Below are 22,360 nucleotides of genomic sequence, written 5' to 3' on the forward strand. Positions count from 1 at the left end.
ATTGACGACCTGTCTCAAGGCTGCGCGATGCAACTCGACGTACGCTCTTGGAGATCTCAACGCTGAGGTCATCATCAGTCGAGTTTTGATACAACAAGTACATCTTGCCTTTCCCGTACGAGGTAGATGCGACAAGGACATGCTCAGATCTACTTGCATATGTAGAGTCGAGCTTGATCTGGATCCCGGTCGAAGAGGTTGGCTATCAGTTACATGCGCTCTCCCCTGGAAGCATGCCCACTTGGGTGCAGCAACAAGAATCCGCTGCTAAGTATTCAAGTAATTCACATTGAGTCCCGAATTGGTTTGAAGTACTGTTACATGACACGTTAGTGTCGCGGTCGGTCTGACAGCCTGTCAGTGCGGTTCAGCTCGCATGTCCACTCAGGAGCGACGTCTCTTTTGCGACTTGTGATGAGTCCACCCTCGACATCACGTCCTGATCAACGAAGAACAACACTCACACATGACACACTAACAGACGTCGCCGTGACCAAAAACAGCTTCTATATTCATCTCTAGTATTTTCACGTGTGATATCGGCCCAATTAGCCACTTAACCCTCCGATCGTCGGCACTTCGTTCTCATCCCGCAACAGTCTACGCTTGTGATCAATGACTCCAGAGAAGCCATTGAATATATGGAGGGTCTGGCCCGGTTGTGTATAGCAAAAAAAAAAAAAAAAGAAGAAACAAAGACAGACAGAAATGGGAGTACGAAGGGAACCATGAGTCGAGGCCAGGCTAAATTTCAGGACGCGTCTAACAAATCCTCGTTAGAGACACCCCTTATCAGGACAGACCCGTGTTCCCATGGTCCCCCCCGCCATAGTAATAGTTTTTAGGTGTAGCATAATGACCAGCAAGCTTGTTGTTGCAGTGGCCTAGTGACCCGGAGGCCGAGTCAGCCCCGCGCAGGGAGGGCGCATTCGGGGAGGATTCCGAAGAAGGACGGCAAAAGACCAGCGCACGGAACGGCATGGCACAGCACGGCCTCTCCACGGCTTCCAAGAGCACGAAGGGTGTAATATGCGGTAAGTCCTAGAGAACGCCTCTAGTGTGAGACAGGGCAGCTTTAGTTTGACGTAAGAGCATCTGCGCGTGCGACTCCAGACAAAATCCCTTCCAATGCACTTTCCAGATCCAGAGTATCTCGTTGTAACGCCGGGGTTGTGAATGCTGCTTGAGGTGTGGTGGTGTGGGTGCAAGGCTCCCTCCGTTGATCAGTTGTGCTGGAAGAGAACGCTGATTGATTCGCCGTGGTGGACGCGGCGGATCGCCTCGGCGAAAACAGGAGAGACTACGGGTAAGGTTAGTGGGGGATGCCCCGGACGGCCCGGCATGGCGTGAAGGTCTTACCGTCCAAGTACTCAAGCTTGGGGCACATTTGCCTATGTTCCCTTTGAGGAACAGTGTTGGTCACGATGATCTTATCAATGGCAGAGGCATTGATGCGGGCAATGGCGTCGCCGCTGAAGATGCCGTGGGTGAGGAGGGCTGTGATGGAGGTGGCGCCTTCCTTCTTCAGGAGCTTTGCGGCACGGGTGATCGTGTTACCAGTGTCGACAAGGTCATCGATCAGGATGCACGTCCTGTCCTTGACGTCACCGACCAGCATCATGCTGGCGTTGCGTTGTTCGCTGTACTTTGTTGGACGGCGTTCCTGGCCGCAAGTCAGCATGCCACTCCGATTCGCTGCACGAGCAGGCCTACCTTGTGGATGAGAGCAAAGCCCATGTCCAGCTCGTCGGCGACGGCAGTAGCGCGCTTGGCGCCTCCAGCATCCGGACTAATAATGACGGCTTCCCTGTAGTTGGGAATGTTCTGCTGGATGTACTTCTTCAGGAGAGGCTTTCCATAGAGGTTGTCCACCGGCACGTCGAAGAAGCCCTGGTACTGGGGATCGTGGAGGTCCATCCTACAGTAGTCAGCCATCCGTCCGGAAACGAGTCCGGAATTGAGTTGCTGATTGCAATGGGCACGTGGCCCCACGGCAGAGAGTATGTATTCACGAGGAGGCATGCATGAACAAGATGGCTACAGGAAGACCTACGTGATCTGGACGTCATTAGCAACGTTCCACCACGAGTTGGTCTTACGACAAACCCGAGATTGGCGTGAGGGTTCAAAGGAGACTCACCACATGGTCGGCGCCGGCACAAGTCAGCAAATCGGCGACGAGGGTGCCGGCCTGGGCGACCCATTGCTTGTAGCCAGGCTTGACCTTGAAGTTGGCCAGAGCGCTCTGATTGTTTCCCTGGTCGTGGGTGGTGAAGCTGGGTTGCGACGACAGGGAGCCTTCTTGTTGGTGACGGCCCGGGGTCTTGGGATCGCCGTTTCTTGAGTAGCCATTGAGGTTGTTTTCGGCCAGCTTGGTCCTAGCAAGCTTGGAGTCGAGGCCCTCGATGCCACTGCTCAGCGTCTGGGTCCTCGAGATGCCCGGACCAGGCGTAGCAGGGACGCTTTCGAAGGTATAACTCCCATTCTGGGGGTTTTCGGGCATCTTGAGCGGGGCACCGATCTTGTTGTAAGGTACGTCGGGCTGACGCGAGTAAGGGAACAGCGGCGTGATGGCGGTGACTCGCTTCGCGGAACCGGTCTTGCAGGCGGAGATCATGATGCAGAGGTCAATGAAGCCGTCGTTGACGGAGCCGGAGGCGGACTGGACAATGTACACATCCTTTCCTCGGACGGAATCCTTGATTTCGCATCTGCTCTCACCAGCCGAGAATTTTGTGAGAATGCGCTCGCACGAGGTGACGCCGAGTATGTTGCAGATGTTGTCAATCAGCTCCGGGTGGGAGTTCCCGCCGAGGATGACAATGTTGCGAACCATAGTGTCTTCGCGAACGTGTCAGAGACGGTGTCCGAGAAGCAGGGTTGGACCGAGCCTACCTTGCGGTCCGCTGGGTGTTTTTGTGGTAGGTAAGGGAGAAGCGATGCCGTCAATGAGACGCCTTTCGTTCCGGGGGGTCGGAAGTCTTGGAGGAGTTTGGCGGTGTTCAATGCGCCAACTGTGCCAGGACAATGGAGTTTCCGTGTAGACAGGGCGATCAGACTTGTCGTCGTCGTCGACGGTGAAGCAAGATTTGCGTCTTCGCGATGGTTGTCGGTGACCGGCGGGGCGACGTCAGAGGAGCGAAAGTGAGCAAAGAATGCCGAGGATCGGAGTAGGACGGATGCGGTTCGAGGCGGGCCGAGACGGACGAATTGGTGACGTACGGAAAAGCTTCCCTCAAAGAAGAATTATTGTCAGAGAGGCAGCATGGCTCGGGGGGGCGGTTTGCAGTGTGATGCCGGATTGATCAATGACTGATCTGCAGTCGGCAAAACAGCCAAGTGGAAAAGGCTGGGTGACTCGGTGAGGAGAGGGAGCGGGTTAGATGTATGCGCGGCGAGGGAAGAAAAAAAGCTGGAGTCTCGAGCTTGGTGGGGTCCTGGTTCCATGTGCCATTGCCATGGCGGCATGTACAATGTACCCAGTGTCAAGGTAGGTGCTACCAGGGTGCAAAGCGGAGATGCAGCAGGCCCTGGCGGCACCGCAGGCAAGGGCAGCCGGTTGCATGCAGGCAAATTTTGCGCCATCTGCGTCATGGTCTTCGTGATCACACTGTATTTAGCCTGTCTTCAGCTGGCTACAGGGGGGATGCTCAGCGAAGCATGGTGCTGTGAGATTAATGTTCCACCGTGCATCTGCGAGACACTGGCACGCCATCCTTCTCATTCTGCCCCTCCATGCTGGTCGTCCTTGTCCCCCACCAGCCCACCAGCCTGACGATCTGGAAACCCGACAGAGCGAAAAGTCCACCACTGACCCGATTGGCGATTGTCATCACGCGCATGCGTCTCTTTACTTTGAGCCACCTTGAGCAGCGCGACACTTTCAACCGTGTTGAGATCGTCGATATTCACTCCGAGTTGCTGAGTGCCAGCTACACCGACTTTGAGGGGTCCTTACAAAGCGAGCCTCCTAGCCTTCACCAGCTGCATCTTGCTCAGTCTCCCTCGCGTCACATCCTTCGGCTGGTCAGGCTTCTCAAACACACCCTTTCCTAGGTAGGTGAGTCAGTCATTGCTTCAGTCACTCAACAGGTAGTCTGTGAAAACACGAACAAGTACTGCGTGACGAATCCCATTCCTGTGATTCGGATGGGCAATTGAGCACACCCGGACGACTAACATTCTTCATCAGCCAGCGTCACCATGAAGATTCTCGAGGCTCAGTCGGCCGTCCTGACCAATTTCGAGGTCTACCACCATGTCGTCAACCAGCCTCAAGGCAGCAGGCGAGCCGGGAAAAAAGGCCCGACAAACTACGAGACTTTGCATCGAGAGGTATGCCCAGTGAAGGAAATATGTATTCATCTTTAAACAAAACGCTAATCCGTCAAGCTTGTTCATTATCTCACCACCATGCCAAACCCCCTCGCCCAGCGGCCCCTTCCCTACAGCCAAGACTGCATCAAGCAGCTGATCCAGCGCCTGCACCCCTACGAGCTTGCCAAGGGCGAGATGATGATGATCTTCAATCTGCGCCCGGCCTCTGCCTCCGCTCTCAACACCATCATCGAGGACATGGAAGATCGCTTCGACGAGGACAAGCAGGCCGAGATTGTCGACATTATCGCCGAGGTTCTCGGAACTTTCCCGCCTGGGGGCGCTGCTGGAGCCGCAGAGGCCAACGGCCAGGCCGAGCACGGGACGTCGTAGTTCTACATCCCAGACCGCCGATGGCGCCACGTCGACCAGTCGTCGTCGACCCCCAGCACGTGGAGCGACTGACGCAGCATTATGAAATGACGGCCTCCGCAGCGGTGCCGATCGGCGGCCTCACATGAGCGTGCAGCCGCCCTCGCTCTGGCCGCCTGCTGCAGATGTCGTCTTGACCGCCGTGGAACAGATGTCTTCAAACGCCGGCTTCAGGAGCTCACCTGTAACGGCAGAGCACTCCATGTACCTGTCGACGCGCATCTCCTGCGCTTGCGCGTACGCTTCCTGCGGCAAGATGATGCCGTTGGGGTCGGTCTCGGATCGCAGGTCTCGCTTGAGGCCGAGGACCAGGATAGGGAGGTTATCAACTCGCTGGAAGGCCATCTTGACCTCTCTCAACCACTGCCAAGCGCGTCAGAGTACGGCTCGCCCCGTAGGGAAGACGATCACCACTCACCACTCTGCGCGTGTTGATGAGACTGAGTCGCTGGCTTATGTCATAGCAGATGACTACGACATCAGGGTCGAGAAGTTTCCAGCTGTCCGGGCTGTTGTTGTCGTAAAACTCAAGCCGATAGGGCCGTGTGCCAAGTTTGATCTCAAAGATAAAAGGCTGGTCAATGTCGCGGAGCATAGTCACTGGGCCGGTTCCCTCGCCAGCACTGATGCGTCTGGCGTGTCTGCCGAGTTAGCCGCGTGCCGGTGGTGGTGGTGCTGAAGCGAGGAAAGCATCGGCCTTCTGGGCAGAGCGGGGTGGGAACGGAGGGTTACGTACGACAGGAAAGACGTCTTGCCACACTTCTCATCCCCTACGAGCAATATGGTGACTGTTTCAGTATCCATTTCGTCCTGTGTTTCTACGTAAAGTGATGAGTGAGTCTGGCGAACAAATGGCGCAGGCTGAAGGGTGAAGCCATGTCGTTCGTTGATGGGCGCCGAAGATAGGGACGTATCAGCCACACCAATTGATTTCTAACACAGCCACTTGATGTGGCTCGAGCGCCTCCTCTCAACTCACTTCGAGGCTCTTGCTCTCGACGTTTTTTAACGACATCCAACATGTATAGAGAGAGAAGAAAAAAGTAGTGCTCGTTGCTTGATGAATTCTTTCTATTGCCTTGTATCTCGAACACGGGCAGACCTTTGATGAAGGCTGCGAGTCTCCTCTCGGCGGCCGAGTCCAGCGTCCTGCGCCCTAGACTCCATTTCTCGTCCTCCCCTCACATCACGAGAATTTTACCTTCATCGCCATCGTCTACATCCCATCACCAGACCCGGCGCACGCAGTCGTCCACCGCCACCATGTCCAACAACGTCAGGTACGACACCTGGGACAAGGAGCGGCTCATCTGCCGCGTGCGGCAGCTCGAGATGGAGATCCGCCACCGCGACGCCGCCGCCAAAAAAGCCGTGACACTGACGCACTCGGCCCCCTCGACACCCGGCGGCGACTCGTCCTCGGCGGTGGCAGCGCCGCCGCCTGCGAAGAAGCGCAAGAAGGGAGCCGCCAACATCGATCCTTCGCGCTACTCGTACCGCTACGTCGCCCTGCGCCTCGCCTACCTCGGCAAGAACTACAACGGCTTTGAGCACCAGCAGTCGGCCGTGCAGGCGACGATTGAGTCGGAGCTGTGGTCGGCCCTCACCAAGGCCTGCCTCATCTTCCCGCCCGGCGAGGACATTGACCAGATCGACTTCAACTACAAGGAGCTCGACTACTCCAAGTGCGGACGCACGGACAAGGGCGTCAGCGCCTTTGGCCAGGTCATCGGCCTCCGCCTCCGCAGCAGCAAGCCCCTGCCCAAGACAGCGGCCCAGCTCGAAGAGGAGGCGCGCAAGAAGGCCGAAGCCCTTCAGGAGAAGCAGAAGCAGCAGCAGCAGGACGGTCAAGGGGACGTCAGCATGGAGGACGCCGCAGCCGAGCAGCAGCAGCAGCAGCTGCCATCACCTCCTCCCGCGCCCAAGCCCTGGGACCCCATCAAAGACGAGCTCCCCTACTGCAAGACGCTCAACCGCCTGCTGCCGCCCGACATCCGCATCCTGGCCTGGTGCCCGTCGACGCCCGAGGGCTTCTCGGCGCGCTTCTCCTGCACGGAGCGCCAGTACCGCTACTACTTTACGCAGCCGGCCTTTGCGCCGGCGCCCGAGGGCCTCACGCCGCCCAAGGGCCCCTCGCAGCCGCGCAAGAAGAAGGACGCCGCGCCGCCGCCGCCGCCGCGACCCAAGGTCGGCTATCTCGACATTGACGCCATGCGCGCCGCCGCCAAGAAGTTCGAGGGCCTGCACGATTTCCGCAACTTCTGCAAGGTCGACGGCGGCAAGCAGCTGACGAACTTTATGCGCCGCATGTTCGAGGCCGACATTGTCGAGGTCGACGACGTCGCGTCGGCGGTGCCGTACCTGTCCGGCGCGGCGTTTGCGCAGCCCGAGACGGCAGCGCATGGTGGTGGTGATGGCGGCGGCGGCGGCGGCGTGACGCCCAAGGTGTACTACCTGCACGTGCGCGGGTCGGCGTTCCTGTGGCACCAGATCCGGCACATGGTCAGCGTGCTGTTCCTCGTGGGCCAGGGGCTCGAGCGGCCCGAGGTCGTGGACGAGCTGCTCGACGTCGAGCGGCACCCGCGCAAGCCCAACTACGGGCTCGCGCACGAGGTGCCGCTCGTGCTGTGGGACTGCATCTTCCCGACGGACCGCAGCGTGCCCGAGGGCCAGCAGGCCGACGGCATGGCGTGGGTGTGGGAGGCGGGCGAGAACAAGTACGGCGCCGGCGGCCTCGTCGACGTCCTGTGGGCCGGGTGGCGCGAGAAGAAGATGGACGAGCTGCTGGCCAACAGGCTGCTCGACCTCGTGTCGCTGCAGGGGTGCCCCGAGGCGGACCCGGCGCAGAACGTCAAGTGGAACGTGCTGCAAAAGGTCTACGTCGGCGGCAACGAGGGGCGGCTCGCCGGCGAGCACCTGCCCCTGATGAAGAGGAAGGTGGTGCCGTCGCCGATGGAGATCAACGACCGCTGGGCGCAGCGCATGGGCTACGGCTCGTCCGAGGAGCTGCTGAAGGAAGAGAACTGGCGCGTCTCCTTGGCCAAGGACAGGCGGGCGAGACGGGAGGGCGGATCGGGGACGGCGACGCCAGCGGTCCAAGAGCCGGAGGCATGACACTCTGCATCCGAGGTGGACGATCAAAGATACAATAAAACATAGTGGCGGTTCCTTCTGATAGCAATCCATTTGCCGTTTCACATGTTTAGATATGTATGCTCTTACTTCGCCATGCCGAGTACTTGGGTATATTCCTTCCTGTCTCTCTTCTCGAGTGTTCCACGTCAATGCTTGCCGCCTTCCTCCCACAAACACCCCCTCACGCCCCTCCAAACCGTCTCGACGATCCTCCGCCGCGGCAAGAGCCCAGAAAACACAACGACAAGTTCGCCCTCCCCTTCGACGACGACAACAAGGTAATGGCGGACCTCGAACCCCCGAAACGCCTCGTTCACGAGGACATCCCTGATCTTCTCGGTCGGTATGAACCGCGTGGCCGTGCCCGCGAGGTAGCTGCCCGACGACGACGACGTCTGGATGCCGAACCCGCGCAGCACGAGCAGGCTCTCCGTCTTGTGGACGCGGCGCAGAGAGGCCCAGAGCAGCACGACGGCCGTCGGGAGCAGCAGCACCAGCGGGGTCGTGGCGGCGAGGCGGCGCGCCACGACGCCGGGGGGCGAGAGGGCGACGCTGTGGAGGGCGCGCAGCAAGGTCGTTGTGGAGAGAAGAGGGGCGTCGATCGCTTTGGACGGTGCCGGAACGGCATATGGCGAGAGGAGGTAGATGGACCAGAGGAGCAGCAGGGAGAAGCCGCCGACGACGAGACGCAGGGGCACGAGGGCCAGGAGAGCGAGGCGCAGCGGGAGAGTCGTTGGTGGTCGGGTCGTGACGGTGAACTCGGCAGTCGTAGGCGAGGGTCTGCGTATGAGCAGGTGGGGCGCTGTCGTGAGCATCGTGCCGCTGGTTCTGTGGTCAGGAACCGCTGCACCAGATCATCGAGGTACGTAGTAGGGAATTGGATCGACCTAGGCGACGACTGTGATGATGCGCTCGTTGTACTCCTGGCTAGAAGAAGCTTTGTCAGGGATTTACAGCTGTATAGCTGTCCGCGACTTCAATTTGCGGAGCGATACGAAGTCTCATGGAGGCATTGCGAAGCTACCCATGATGAAGCTGTTCGAGATGGTGGGCCGTCAGTTGACAGCTTGAGAGGGAAGCTGAGGTACCTACCTACATGGGACCTAATCGACAGCGCCCTCGGTGGATGACTAATCAAGCCTTGCCCCAGTACGACTGGCCTTCCTTCGGTAAGCATCATAGCCGCCCGTGGACATGACAGGACGGAAAGCGAGGTAACTCCAATGACAGGCTTGACAGGTAGCCCAGCCTTGTATTGGGACTATTTTCTAAGCCGCAAATCAACATTGTTCTGGTTCACTCAGTACTGGACTCGGACCTTGCTGCAAGCACCACTGTTCGAGGTGGGGTCCACCTTTCCATGTCGGTACTGACTAAGCATCTCACTGGCCATGAGCTCTGGGTCTATAAACCAGCCAATCCGGCTTTTCTGCCGGCTGTAATGGCCCAACGGGGAAAGCTCTCGCAATTCTCGTCCGGACTGATCCAAACCCAGTTCGAACCCCCCAGCTGGCGCCCAGCACGAATGCCGCGGTGGCCGTCCACTCGCTTGGGTAACCAGCGATGCTGCGTGCGGCCCTAAGCAATGAAGGTGACACTTGAGGGAGGCTTCACTCTGCAGAGGCACCTTCACCGTCGCATGGCGTGCTGGATTACGATCGCTGGGGGCTTGGGTTGGTCGGACGAGGTGGAGATGACGACTTCTTTTTGATTTTGATTTTCCTTTATCATCTTCAACCCTCCCTTCCCCCCCCCCCCCCCCCCGACCACGACTTGCTCTCCGCTCTTTGGATCTGTCTTTCGGAACAGCTGCTTCTGGAAAGATCTTACCATTCGCCATGTTCGACTACCTGTCCGTTCGCTGCAGTGACCGACCTTTTGACTCAATCTAGCCAATGCACGTCATCTTCATTCACCTCCATCATCACCTCGGCATGGGCAAAAGTCGGGCCAAAGCAGACATGTTGATTAAGCACCGTACCATATTTCCCACACAAAGATGCCGCGAGGCAACGATGTAAATCCATTTCCCCTTTCCCTACGGCCTTTTGAATTTTGCCCTTTTCTCCTCCGTCTTCCCCTCTCCCTCTTCACCTTGGTCATATCAGTCATGAAGTGAACGAGCACAAAAGTCCATTCCGTCGTCTCCGAGCAAATCGCGTGCCGTGAGAGCCACATCAAGGAAAGTAAGAAAAGTTAATACAGCCGCACTGCTTGCACCGCGCACACACACAGGCCCCCCATACCCCGCCAACTGTCATAGTGCCCTGTCCAGGGTCTGCGTCTTCGTCTGCCGTACTGAAGAGTGCTGGACTGCCATGAATATCCTTTGCTCAGCAACTATCTACGCGTGGTGCATGCGTGCCCCCCGCCGAAGCGAAGGCTGGTATCGAAGAAATGCCTTGGACGCCAATCGCCATGCAAATGAATCGAAGTCGTTTATCGTTTGTGTTTCAAAGTCTGAAGGAAGCAAATAAAGGAAATGCGCGCCTGTGAAAAGACGCCCACTTAGATCATCTCGCTCTCGTGCAGCCCAGTCGGTAGACCCTGCTGGTCGGACATGATGGGGGACCGTAGCAGGTCATGTTGGCCGTACCCTCCAGGCATCGGCACGCTCTCGTATGGAGCGATCGTCTGACCACCGTCGAGTCCAGGTGAGCGGATGCGCACCATGCTCGAGTCTTTTCGCGGACGGCTCGCCGACCGGAACCGCTCTGTCGCCTTTGTGAACCGCGTCGAAATGCTGCTGTCCTTGTCTCGGTACTCTCTTTCACGCTCCGTAAAGCTGCGTCCGCGAGAGTGGTGCCCTTTGCCGGAAGGCACCGGAGGCGCTGCCAGAACAGGAATGGATGTGTCCACAAGCGTGGCCACAGGCGCCTGCTGCTCGTCGTCGTCCACAACAATCTCAATCATACCCGTTCCAAGTGCGCCAGCGCCGGGTTGCATGAAGTGCGGCAACGGTGCTGGGGGTGGTGGGGGAGGCATCGCCAGGTGTTGTAGCTCCTTGAGCATAGGGGGTGGTGGCGGCGGTGGCGGCATATTGTCATCGTGGGATGCCCTGCGATACTCGCTCATGCTTCTATCGCCCAGCATCTCGTCAATGCCCCGAATTTCGCCAGTGGATCCCTTCAGCATCGAGTGGCCTCGAGAGTGCGTTCGCCCATGGCTCTTGCCAGCCGGCGGTGGCATGTCTGACCTGCGTCGACCCAGAGGCTCATCTGGGATGGGTGCTGACATGCTGCGAGGAATCATTGGCCTGGTGGGAGGCTGGTAGACCGTCGACGGCAAGAGAGTGAGCGGCTCTGCCTCCGGCTGTCCAGACTCTACCTTGGCGTGCGGCTCATTTGGTGACGCAGTAGGCGAGTGTCGCTGAGCGAATGTCGCCGGAATGGGAGGCATTTCAGGCGGCGTTGCCTTGTCAGAGCCGATAATAAGACGCATGGCTTTTGGAGTTGCTGGGAGGCCAATGTGCACACTCTGACTGCTGCGGGCATACATGCTTCGAGTGGGATCGGCCGTCTTGGAACGGGGAGAGCTTTCCATCTGAGTCGAGGCAGGAGCCTCGACGATTTGCGACAGAGCCGGAGAAATGTCGTTGGGATGGGGGATCAGAGGTGCTAACGGCCGCTTCGCGAGCGACTTGCGGCGCTCCTCGAGCTCACGGGCGGCCTGTTCTTTCTTGCGCTGCCTCTCGTCCTTCATTGCCTTGAGGTCGCCAGCGTGCTCAGTGGAGGGCGCGGCCCGGACCATGACAGTCTGCTTTGGGTGCTCGGGAGACGCCGTCGCAGGGCGGCGGCGACTCTCGGATGGCTCTTGCCTAGCTAGGTCTGGAGATCTAGGTTCAATCTGGCTGGCGCTACGGTTATGGCGCAGGCGGAACTTTTCCTGCGCCTCAACGGCCTTCCGGTAATCTTCTTCATCCTCAGAGCCATGGTAATGGATGGCCCCCGCAGACATTGGAACGGGTGAGGACGGCGATCTGATTGCAGATCCTTCACGGCCCTTGCTGCGACCTCGCAAGTCCAGCGCAGGAGGTCGATGGCGAGCCTCTGGACTCGTGCGACGGGTTTGACTGCCGCGACTGGAAGTCCTGCTCTTCGGTTGCCGGCTGCGACTGCTCTGACGGGATTTGCTGCTCTTTCTTGCGGTGACGGGATCTTCACCCATCCTGTCCAGCATCTTGGGGGTGCTCAGGTTGATGAGGTCCTCAGGCGACATTGGAATAGGTGATGTTGGTGACCGCTTGGCCTTGGGCCATTTGCGGCTCGCGGAGCGGCCGCGATCCCCAGAGCGTTCCCGCGACGCACCCTTACGAGTACGCGACCGGCTGCTCTCTCGCTCGCCTCGTCCGCGAGACTCTTGACGGCCTTCCCGGCTGCTGTGGCGGCTACGCTGCTTCTTGCCATACAACTGAGCAGTGTCGAGGCTGTGAATGTAATCCTGGCGAGTAGCACCAGTAGTGTTGCTGCGGTGGCTCCTGCCGGTGCTAGACTGAGACGTGATGGAGCTTGCCACAGAGCCTGGACCACGGCGCCGCGATGGCCAGTGGAAACGAGTCGATGATGTTACCGATTGTTCAGGGGACGTGACTTCTCCGATCATCGGGTGCTCCATAGGCTGCAGCTGCAGCTGAATACCTTTGGGGATGCGGTCACGAGAACCGTTTCGTCGATTCACGTTACCTTCCATCTTGACGGTCACAAGAGCGTCTGGAGATGGCGGTGCCTGATCTCTAGTTCGCAGCCTTCGCGACGGTTTCGGGTAATCACGCATCATCATTGGGCTAGCGGTCGCGGCGCGCTGAAGTGAGAGGCCAGCAGCCAATGTTTCCTGGTCAGAAGACGACATTCGCGTGTGTGCAGCTCGGCGAGCCTCGTTAGGGTCGACGGGAGTAGCGGACGCCTCGCTCCGCTTCAGATCACGAGGTAGATCTGAAGGGATCTCGCCGATAGATGGAAGTCGTTTACGGCCAAATGCAGACGTGTTTGACCTAGCCGAGTTGGGCGTGTTAAACTGACTCCTGTTGGACGGGCGGATGAACGCTGTGGTAACATCAAAGCCTCCAGGGGAGACGGCTGACTCGGCAATAGGGGTCACGCCAGCAGCGATGGGAGTCTGTCCGCCGTCTTGTTGCGAGAAGAACTTCGACTTGGCTCCGCCCTGGTCGCCGAACGATGTGATGAGTTTGAGGGCTGATGTTTTCGCAATGCTACGCTGCGGTCCGCGGGTGATCCCAGGTGGCGAGAGTGGGGGTGAGAGAATCTCTGGGATGCTTGGGTTCACCGCGGCATTGATGCTTTGAAAGTTGACCTGGGCAGCCGAGGGTGAGGTCCATGGTTCTGAAGACTCCTGGCCAGTGCAGGCAAAGCTAGAGGCATTTGTCAGTACAAGATTCAGATCTGAGGTCGGCGCAAAGGTCTCACCATCGCACTGCGAGCTGAGTTTGCCCGTGCATCACAGCCCATTCTCCCCACTTCTTGATTAGAGCTGCTTGGCGCTCCCAAACTGCCGGATAGAACAAGCACATCAAGATCAAAGCTTCCATGTAGCGCTTGTGCGAGACATAGATCTCGATGGCATCATTGTGATCACCCATGCCAATGAGGATGGTGGCGGCAGCATGAATATCGCCCGTCTCGAGCAGTCGCTGGACGTAAGCCAGGCCGAGCTTATGTTGAGCCTGTTGCGTGCCTTTGCCCGCAATACCGCTCAGCGCCAAAAGCATCCAGTCAGACGAGGTCATATTTTCGGAGTTGGCGGCCAAGATGTCAGGATCAATGTCGCCTAGCCATTTGGACAGGAGGATCCGGCTGGCCGAGCCGGCGGGGTGCCGACTCAGCTCATCGCGGACCAGATCATCCATCTCCCTCTGCCAGCCGAAGATGGTGCTAAGCATCTGGCGACGCAGGTCATCGTTCGTCAGACGACTGGACTCGGCAGCCACGTTTTTGTAAGGAATGTCGCTCAGGCGGCTGCGAGTATACTGGAAGAGGTCGTGAACCTTGGAGTCTTCTGGGCTCCGCAAAACTTCGTGGCGCAGACGCGACGGCTTTCTGCGAGACCTAGTCGAAGAGAGTGACGTGCCACTCAAGCTACTGGTCGAGTAAACGTCTCTTTCCCTTTCTCTGTAGACGGGAGCCTGCGAAGAGCGCAGAGATGAGGCACCAGACGAAATGTAAGTGTTCTCGGTCAGGGGTCGAGACAGTACTGAAGACGGGTATCTACCGGGTGTTGCAGAGCCCGCAGACGATCTTGAGAGAGACGAGAGTCCGCTGCGGCTTGAGACAGGACTGGCAGTGTCGTAGCGGTCAGCGGCATTGGAGGGGGCGGGCTCAGCTACGCTCTGGCGGACTATGCGGCCGAACGGCGAAAGGTGATCATCATCACTCTCTGAGACCCCCTCGATAGATGCCGACGTGGCATCCGAATCCGTGGCAATCGTGGTAGCGCTTCGAGCCGACTGGTCAGCCTGCTCCTCAATAGACACAGGTGGCGACGGTGGCAATAGGTTGGCCGGATGCTGGACATTGGCGACAATGATCGACGGGACGTTAAGGTCAAACTGCTGCACCGTGTTGTTTGCGCCGAGAGTAAAGAGGCTTGCGCCAGGACCATAGACAGCAAGGCCCCGTACAATATCCAGGGTGGGGATCCTATCATAAGTGACGTGTTTTGTCCTGACATCCCATGAGGAAGTCTCCCTATAATGTGAAGAATGATTAGCGTCATGCACTTAGGCGCGCGGCTGTGGTCGCAGTGGCGATAAGGGATCTTACGAGTCCGAGTATTGGATGATGCGACCGTTCTTTGACCACGCCATCCAGTTGGGACCAGTGATTTGGTTTTCAGTTCGCCTCAATATCCTGACCACCTTGGCTGGGTCGTCACTATTGTACGACTTTGAGACGCTCCAGACCCGAAGATCACCGTCATGGGTCTGGACAGCCAGCATGTCCGACTTCTGCCGGGATGAAGAAGCGTGCCAGTTCAAGGTGACAATGGGCGAAGGCGCTCTCGAGGTGGTAAGATTGTGAAGAATTGTGAATCGTGGCTGGAGAGTGGCTATTAACAGCGAGCCGTTTTGGTAGCTGGAGTCAGGTTAGCAGCGTGAGCTTGGAGGCGTCCGAGCCATCCAGGGCACTCACCCTATCGCAAATGTCCTGCAATCAGCCGCTGGAGCTAGAGAGGTGACAGCAATCTGATCTATAGTTCTCGCAGAGATGTGCTCTGATGTTGTGGGCTCGAAGAGGATGATGTTGCCTTGGGTATTGCCTACGACAGTGTAAGTCGCAAGCTCTTCAGGAGCAGGAAGCGGGGATGGACGACGTACCGAACGCAACATTGCCGTTGCGCATCCAAGCAGCTGTGGTCAAGTGCTCATACGAGGCAAATCGAGCTACTTCGTCGCCGGTCATGAGGTCCCAGACAATAGCTGTCTGTCCGGCATCATAACTCACAACCAGTCGTCCAGCGCCCATTTCACTTTGGTTATCAACGGCGAGCAACTGAACTTCGTCTGAATGCCGAGAAAACCTCCTCTCAATCGTGAGGGTATCATGATGGGCGCATACGACTGAAGACCCTTGCGCATAGAGAAACATGGAGGCTGTAGCAGCGCATGGCTCGAAAAAACGCTGAATGTTTTGGGGTGACATGGTGAAATCTTGCATCTGTGTGCCTCGACCCCTCGACGACCTTCCAGAGCTAGCGGTGGCAGTGTGGTGCCTAGCAGAGATGGGGGCGGACATGACGGGCCTGATATTCTTTCGAAATCTCGATCTGCACGTGCAGTTAGCCGGCGAGTTGCAGGGTGGAAGAGATTCCCAAGGGAGCAGGGCCTGCGAGCGATCTACTTCTTCCTGTGCACTCCCAGAACACTTTGGATAGTGACGGGGTAGAAGAGGTCGCCGCAGTGAGCTTTGTGGGACTGATTACGTACCAATCCGCAGTCGATCAAGAGCCCGGTCGGCCAATTTGTGACGAAGTAGGAAACCAACAGGACGTTGGCTACACCTTTTCTTCTTGGACCATCACGTGGAACGCCGCAATGTCCGTTCCCGGACCAAATAACCCTCCACGTTTCGGCAGACCAAATTGACGGGACTTATTCTTGTGCGGGCCTAACTTTGAATGGCGGTGGGATCGGTTGCTTCTAGCCGTGGCTACTGCTGTTGTAACCCGCGATGGCTGCAAGCGCTTTCCTCAACCTGGGCGAGTTGGTTTGTTTTGCTTGTAACGAGTCGATGGGTCTTGTATAAGGCAAGTGAGACACAAGGCCAAGAGGCGTCTGCAAGAAAGCCCTCGTGGGGAACGATGGTGTTGGCGCAAGATGTTGCACGTTTCGCCGGGTTACACAAAGGCGGGCGACGAGGCGAAGGCTAGGATGGATGCTGGTGCGGGTGCAGGCGCGGGGAGCAGGAGCGGATGAGCTGTAGCACTGGGGACCAACGATGGCGGATCGACGCTCGTTTTGCGAGTTGATGTTCGAGTCGCGATGCACAAAAGGCAGAGCAAGATGGATGAGCAAGACAAGAGGACGTTTGAGTCGAGTCGCAATGTGCAGGACGGAAAGATGGGCGAAGACGGAGATGGAGACGGAGCGAAAGGAAGGGGAGGACTTTCTTGTGGTGGCACTGACAGCAGCAGCAGCAGCAGCACCAGGAGCAGCACCAGGTTTGGCGCGTGAAGGAGGGTCCCGGGTGATGCTGGGGTCTTGGGGCCTGGGGTGTGATGGAGCCGAATAGGAGCAGAGTCACAGTTTGGCGGCTAAGGTGGTCCAGGACGGCTTGTCAGTGGACGGCAGAGCAGAGGGCCATAAAATTAGAGCTTTGGCAAGTGGTCGAAGGGTTGAGGAGGGTTGGCGAGATCTGGGGCGGATACGGACCGGCTCATCTGTTTGGGAGCCAAGACGATGCAGACAGGGCCAGGGGACCAGGGTGCCCGGGGTACGAGCATGTTAGGCGTCCAGGGACTAGACTACGAGCAAGCCACTTGCATGCCGAAGAGGGATCGGATTGGGGAGAGACGGCATGGCAGGGCAGTTTGAAGGAGTCGGCCAACGGTGCGGAGAGGTACCACGCTCACCACACTGCCGCCATGGTCACGGCGGTATGGTGTCAGTCAGTACTTGTTGGTATTGGCATGCCATTTTTAGCCGCAGGAACTGCACTGACTGTGCGCTGCGTGCGCTGCGTGCGTTGCAAGTGCCTCTCCAACCCTCGTGGCCCTGGTCGCTCTTGTCCCTGTGTGGCATGGCATGGTCGAGGCCGGCCGCCATCCGGCCTAGTGTGGTGATAGTCGACGGTCGAGAATTGCTCGATTCATGATATCCAAGCGTCTGCCATGGCCATGAAAGAGACACCTTTTCGCCCGGTGCTTTCTCGTCTATCACTTGACCAAGTTCAAGTGGAGGAGGCGGAGTGGTCCTCCGTCCAAGGGAAATCCAGGAAAACTTCGAGCACAAGGCACGAGGCGGTACCTTACAGATGCAGTGCCAGTAACCTGCTGTGTTCTGATGTCCACGCCATACAAATGGTCAGGCCTGGAGATGTCTGGCGTAACGAGGGCTGCTGTGTGGTGTCTAGGTCTAGTCGGAATCCATGTCCATATCCATAGCGCGAGCCACAGCGTGTGCAGGAGGCGGTTCCATCAGTAGACCGAGAGACGGGTGATGCGGGATCCCAGTAACGGCGCCGGGGGGGAGCAGCGAAGAACTGAGGTGGTTGGGCGTCGTCTCGAGGCGTGATAGACTTACAGAGATGAAGTGATGAAGGAGAAGAAGAGACGTCGTCCAGTGTCGGGAGGGGAAGGGGGCGGGGCTCGGTGGGGCAAGTGGGGCAGCAACACCACGGCAAGGGCAAGGGTTGGAGCTCTACGCGCCGAGCTGGGGTGTGATGGCGCCTACAGTTCTTGCAGCCAGCCAATTGAGGATCGCAAGTGCCTTTTCGATTCGATGCGGGTGCCTCACCACGGCAGGAGCTGACTGGTCGCTCGGTGCTAGCTTCCCGTCAACGGCCCACTCTCCAGAGCCCTGAGGTGCTGGATACTCTTGCTTTGACTGACTGAATTGGTTGGCTTGGTAGGAGCTCCCGAGAGCTTCATTCGAGGTACAAGCTACTCTGCATTTCCCCCTCTCCTACAGTACCTCGCACCTTGGACGACGACGACGACGACGGCGACAACAACCCTCCTACCACATCTCCTTGTTTCTCCTGACTCTGTGCTCCTCGTCACTCGGCAGCTGGTACATGGTACGTACCTATCAACATCCCAAGTGTGACAGTTCCCATCAACAATGCCAATGTGACGAGATGGGCCGGCCTGTCTCGAGCTCCAGTACATTGTCGTCTATGCTCTGGTAAGTAAACACACACTCACTCACTTCTCTGTGCTCTTCCGCCACCTTGCCTCGTGGCATGACGGCCTGAGCCACCCTCCATTGCGTCGCACCATTTCCACGGCCATGACAATCGCAATCATCACATTTCTCGCTACGACCGACTAGGCAACACGACCCTCAACAATCACAACCTTCACCATCCCCATCTCGCGCTGCCCTGCACCTCACCCTCCACCACCACCCCACATCGGCCACGCGGGGACCAGCTCGAACGACCCGCGGTCGCAGACACCACACACTCTCGGAGCCACACCCAAGATGCAGCCTCGCGCTTGTTGGGTCGTCAACAGTCCTTTTTCTTTGTTCGACGGGCGATGCATATGCGACCAAATTATGCCATGTACTGCACTCCCACCCGGACCCCACGCCTGCTGCATCAGATAAACTCATGTGTCGCGGGGGGCCGAATCCTCTTGACTGATGAGCCAACGGTAGTACTCGACATTGCCTGTGCAGCTGCCAGCCGACATGTATCTCGTGGCGCCGCAGCGCATATCCAGGTGGCATACTCTCTCTTCTCGCCTCTATTTCTCAGGTACCTTATCTGTTGATACCGCCGACACCACTGAACGACCCCTGAAAATTGGACCATGCGCCTGGGTACACACTATCCTCCAGGACCAGACTTCGCTGGCAGTGCAGGATATTGCACTCGGCATGTAACCTTCCCAGCCCGGCTTCCATTCGCATGACGAGCACCCAAATTACTGAGGCACGCAGTGTGGCTGCTTCCTTGGGGCCCGACTTTGACCACCATGCCGAGACGTCGTAGTCGGTCCCATGTCTTCGACACCACGAGTGACTCGTTCAATTGAGTTTGTGTTCGCTTTGTTCTACTGGCCTTGAACATCAGCCCAATACGCACCCTGGTAGCCCCCCATGGTCAGATATCCTCCTGACAGGATATCGAGCCATCTCCTGGTCAGTAAGCTAGCCGTCCCATCTGCAAGCACTTTAGGAAACCCCGCCAGGTCTCAACGCCAGCGCCGCGGCCACCACCATTTGCAAACCATGCTCAACCTATTGTGTCACGCTGTATCACATAATTGATGTCCTTGTGGCTTCGCCAAACGAAGCCGAGCACACTTCACGGCCCCGGCATTATTGTCCCATCCGCTACCATCCGCGCAACGAATTCTCACAGCGTTGAGATGATGCATACCACCGTTTTCTCTGAAACTTTGCGCAGTGACGTGCCTGAGATCAGCAATGAACTCGGACGGCGGGCCAATCAACCATGACAGTCTTCCGTAACCTCTGAAGGCCCTTTTCTGGCGGTCATTCCCACACACTCTACAATGTCTGTCTGTGGTCTCGCATTCATCATCGAGTGACACTTTGAGGATTCGGTCCCGGCATGCCAGTGTCATCCCCTGCCGCTTCACTATCACATCAATGTGCCGGCGGTATATCATGTGCCAGAAGGACGCATTCTCAAGCAGAGCAGGCTGGCGGATTGACCTTCGAGTCCACCATCAACTTGTCAGTGGCAGCTCGTTTTCATCTTGGCGTGCAAGCTCCCCACGTTGCACGAGGCAGAGCCATTGCCTTCCCATCGCGTCATTTCGAACATGAAACCCCTACAATGACATTCAAGAAGCCTGTCCTCTTCCCACATCCTTTCCGTCATTTGTCTCATCTATCGACGAAGCTTTGTTTGCCTATGTCCAGGCCCAGTGTGGCAGGAATCGTGGAACCGCATAAGCTCGCCGACTAGGTACCTAGCTGAGCGGGAAGCCCGCCATCAGGTCCGATCTGCCGCTGCCCCCATGTCAGTTCCCGGGGGTCTGTGCTTACCCCCGGGTGCACAACATGATCGGCCGACAAGAAGCTTGGGTGATGTAAAAGACTTGCAGACTGGGCTTCGTCTGTCTTCGTGTCAGGCCAAAGTCAGTGGCAGTAGACCAGCCTTGCAGTTGGTATCTCGTTCAGCTGGCAATGTTGACAAAACCCTGTCGATCCTGCGAGTTCTTGCAAGCAGCCCAATTTTCGCCAGGATCGGAATGTGATGTGCACTCCACCAAGGGTGGTGCGGGATGTGCTGGGCAGACATGCTTATGCTCGCGGGAGCAGCGCCTCGAAGCTGACGGGCTTGCCCAGGGGGGGGTAGTTAGGCCAGGGTCGCGCCCCTCATCACATCCCATTTCGTACTGAATCACAATATCACCCGCCCTGCAGCCCGATTTCCATCTTATGAGGCTGGCTATCGTGTGTGTATAAGCGCACTCCAGCCAGGTTCAAGTCGGGGCTGTCATCTACAACGGTCGCCCTGCCCTCCCACTGGGCATGAAAACGCTCAACTGCATGGGATTGGGCGTTCATTTGCCGAGCCAGGTAAGATTTTGCTAGGGGGTTTTAGGCGAGCTCCTGTTAATGGTTTTTTCTTGCGCCATTGAGTTCGAGTGATTTTCAAAAGTCCACCGTAGGGATCATCACGCCCGAGTCCACCTAGCACCGCCCGCTTCAGATTCAGTTTGCGCATTCGATCTTTGACAGAAGCATGAACCGTGTTCTTACCCTAGCGCCGACATGAACGGCCGCCATCACTACATCACGCACGTCATGAGCTTGCTTGGACCGCATTGGGTCATCTCCGGACGGGAGTAGATGAACTAGTCGTCCTATGTGGGGGTCTAAAGGAGTGTATACTCTTTTTATTGTAGCACAATCTAGACTTGTCTTTTTTTCCGACGAGCTGCATCGCTTAGGTATTTAAAGACGCAGTAGATCCTATAAGATATGCTCCCATAAGATTGCTGGCCCGGTTCGAGCAAGGAAAATCAACATGGCGCCACTGACGAACCATCCCAAATGGACAGAACCTATCCGTCTACAATTTCGCCAGCTGATATGCTTCCTGTGATGTATTTGGCATGACTCTTGGTGCTTTGATTGTTTGGTCATTTTGTCAACGGTAGTTCCATAGTATCGCTTTCAACTGAATCTACCGCTGAAAATTCCCCACCGAGTTGTCAAGGATGTGAGCACTTAGGAGCAAGTCGATCTGATCTGCCAAGAAGAAAGCAAATAGGCACAAAGGCTGTAACCACAGGACTATTGCGACTTTCATTTGACACTTTTAGAACCGATATTGAAGCAAATTTGACTTCCAAGGCCAGACACAGCTTTCGACAAGTACTACCACTTATACCGAAACCATCATACACTCTTCTGTGTTCTGGCCCACTAGAGTTTTATCAAGTCCAGATATGTCAACTCGGTCTCCATATTGTAGCCCCCGCGCCGAGGGGACGTGCAGGAACGACGCACTCTAGACAATCCAGGACATTGCTTCCATGGGGCTCAAGTCGTCCGGCTGACATCTCGTGACCATACGTCAGTCCAAATAATCAAGTCGTTCAAGGCTCCTCACTTGTCAGCGGCACCCGATCTGTCCCGAAGACATATCGGGGCGTGACCCTCTTGTGGATAAGGCACTGCCCAGAAAGCCGCTGCCCCGTGACTCAAAATGGCTGCGGGCCTTTCCATTGGTATTTCGAGGTGGGTTGCAGGCTTTGGCAGCGTGTGATGCTTCGGAGCGGTCTTTTGCCGTGTCATTGGCGGGCTGGGGTGTCTGAGATGAAGGGTGCAACGCCTGACATGTCCACTGAGGAGGCTCAACGACGACACGCCAGATTGATAGGTCGAATGGCGTACATGTTTGATATCAGCACGTACGCCGTTTCGTCACATTATGCCTCAGACCAAACCAGCAGGAACTTCATCTGCCTATCAAGCATGCACCAGAGCTGCGCACCCAATCGCGGGGATCACCGACGCCTGACGCATCGGAATCTACGGCAGGGACGCGGAGAGTCGAAACCTGTCGCAAATCGATGAAATGCAATCAATAGGACATTACGAACGAATATCTATTTGTTCGCCTTCGCGTTGTGTCCCCTTACTCTGTCCAACGACCAATGCCAAGAATCCCCCCCCCTCATTCGGATCACTCAGCGCCTGCACACCCTGCAAGATCATCACCACGGAGCCCACCAAGGGCCCTCCCCCCCTGGTCCCGTCACATGCACGTTCCTTTTTCGCGCTGTCGCGCCACTTCTCGCCGCGATGCCTGCC

The 22,360-nt window shown here is 57.3% G+C and overlaps 6 protein-coding genes across 6 annotated transcripts; 2 read left to right on the plus strand and 4 right to left on the minus strand.

The window, feature by feature from the left end:
* Window positions 1-1,223: 1,223 nt before the first annotated feature.
* Window positions 1,224-2,836, minus strand: PRS5 (ribose-phosphate pyrophosphokinase; the record flags this gene model as incomplete). The annotated part of the gene is made up of 4 exons (XM_028639782.1): window positions 1,224-1,300; window positions 1,360-1,663; window positions 1,714-1,965; window positions 2,141-2,836. 4 exons carry the CDS (start codon window positions 2,834-2,836, stop codon window positions 1,224-1,226), a joined length of 1,329 nt encoding a protein of 442 aa, XP_028495850.1.
* Window positions 2,837-4,203: 1,367 nt separating this feature from the next.
* Window positions 4,204-4,710, plus strand: D7B24_005633 (uncharacterized protein; the record flags this gene model as incomplete). Its single annotated transcript, XM_028639783.1, has 2 exons — window positions 4,204-4,335; window positions 4,393-4,710. 2 exons carry the CDS (start codon window positions 4,204-4,206, stop codon window positions 4,708-4,710), a joined length of 450 nt encoding a protein of 149 aa, XP_028495851.1.
* A 120-nt stretch (window positions 4,711-4,830) lies between these two features.
* Window positions 4,831-5,553, minus strand: D7B24_005634 (uncharacterized protein; the record flags this gene model as incomplete). The annotated part of the gene is made up of 3 exons (XM_028639784.1): window positions 4,831-5,112; window positions 5,168-5,381; window positions 5,486-5,553. 3 exons carry the CDS (start codon window positions 5,551-5,553, stop codon window positions 4,831-4,833), a joined length of 564 nt encoding a protein of 187 aa, XP_028495852.1.
* A 459-nt stretch (window positions 5,554-6,012) lies between these two features.
* On the plus strand, window positions 6,013-7,863 carry PUS3 (tRNA pseudouridine synthase 3; the record flags this gene model as incomplete). The annotated part of the gene is made up of 1 exon (XM_028639785.1): window positions 6,013-7,863. The coding sequence occupies one exon, from the start codon at window positions 6,013-6,015 to the stop codon at window positions 7,861-7,863; it is 1,851 nt and encodes a 616-aa protein (XP_028495853.1).
* A 167-nt stretch (window positions 7,864-8,030) lies between these two features.
* Window positions 8,031-8,699, minus strand: D7B24_005636 (uncharacterized protein; the record flags this gene model as incomplete). The annotated part of the gene is made up of 1 exon (XM_028639786.1): window positions 8,031-8,699. The coding sequence occupies one exon, from the start codon at window positions 8,697-8,699 to the stop codon at window positions 8,031-8,033; it is 669 nt and encodes a 222-aa protein (XP_028495854.1).
* Window positions 8,700-10,392: 1,693 nt separating this feature from the next.
* Window positions 10,393-15,362, minus strand: D7B24_005637 (uncharacterized protein; the record flags this gene model as incomplete). The annotated part of the gene is made up of 5 exons (XM_028639787.1): window positions 10,393-13,252; window positions 13,308-14,585; window positions 14,661-14,972; window positions 15,030-15,156; window positions 15,215-15,362. 5 exons carry the CDS (start codon window positions 15,360-15,362, stop codon window positions 10,393-10,395), a joined length of 4,725 nt encoding a protein of 1,574 aa, XP_028495855.1.
* Between the last annotated feature and the right edge of the window lie 6,998 nt (window positions 15,363-22,360).

Source organism: Verticillium nonalfalfae (genome assembly GCF_003724135.2).
Source record: "Verticillium nonalfalfae strain VnAa140/NRRL 66861 chromosome Unknown scaffold_36, whole genome shotgun sequence".
In the NCBI taxonomy this organism is placed as follows: Eukaryota; Fungi; Ascomycota; class Sordariomycetes; order Glomerellales; family Plectosphaerellaceae; genus Verticillium; species Verticillium nonalfalfae.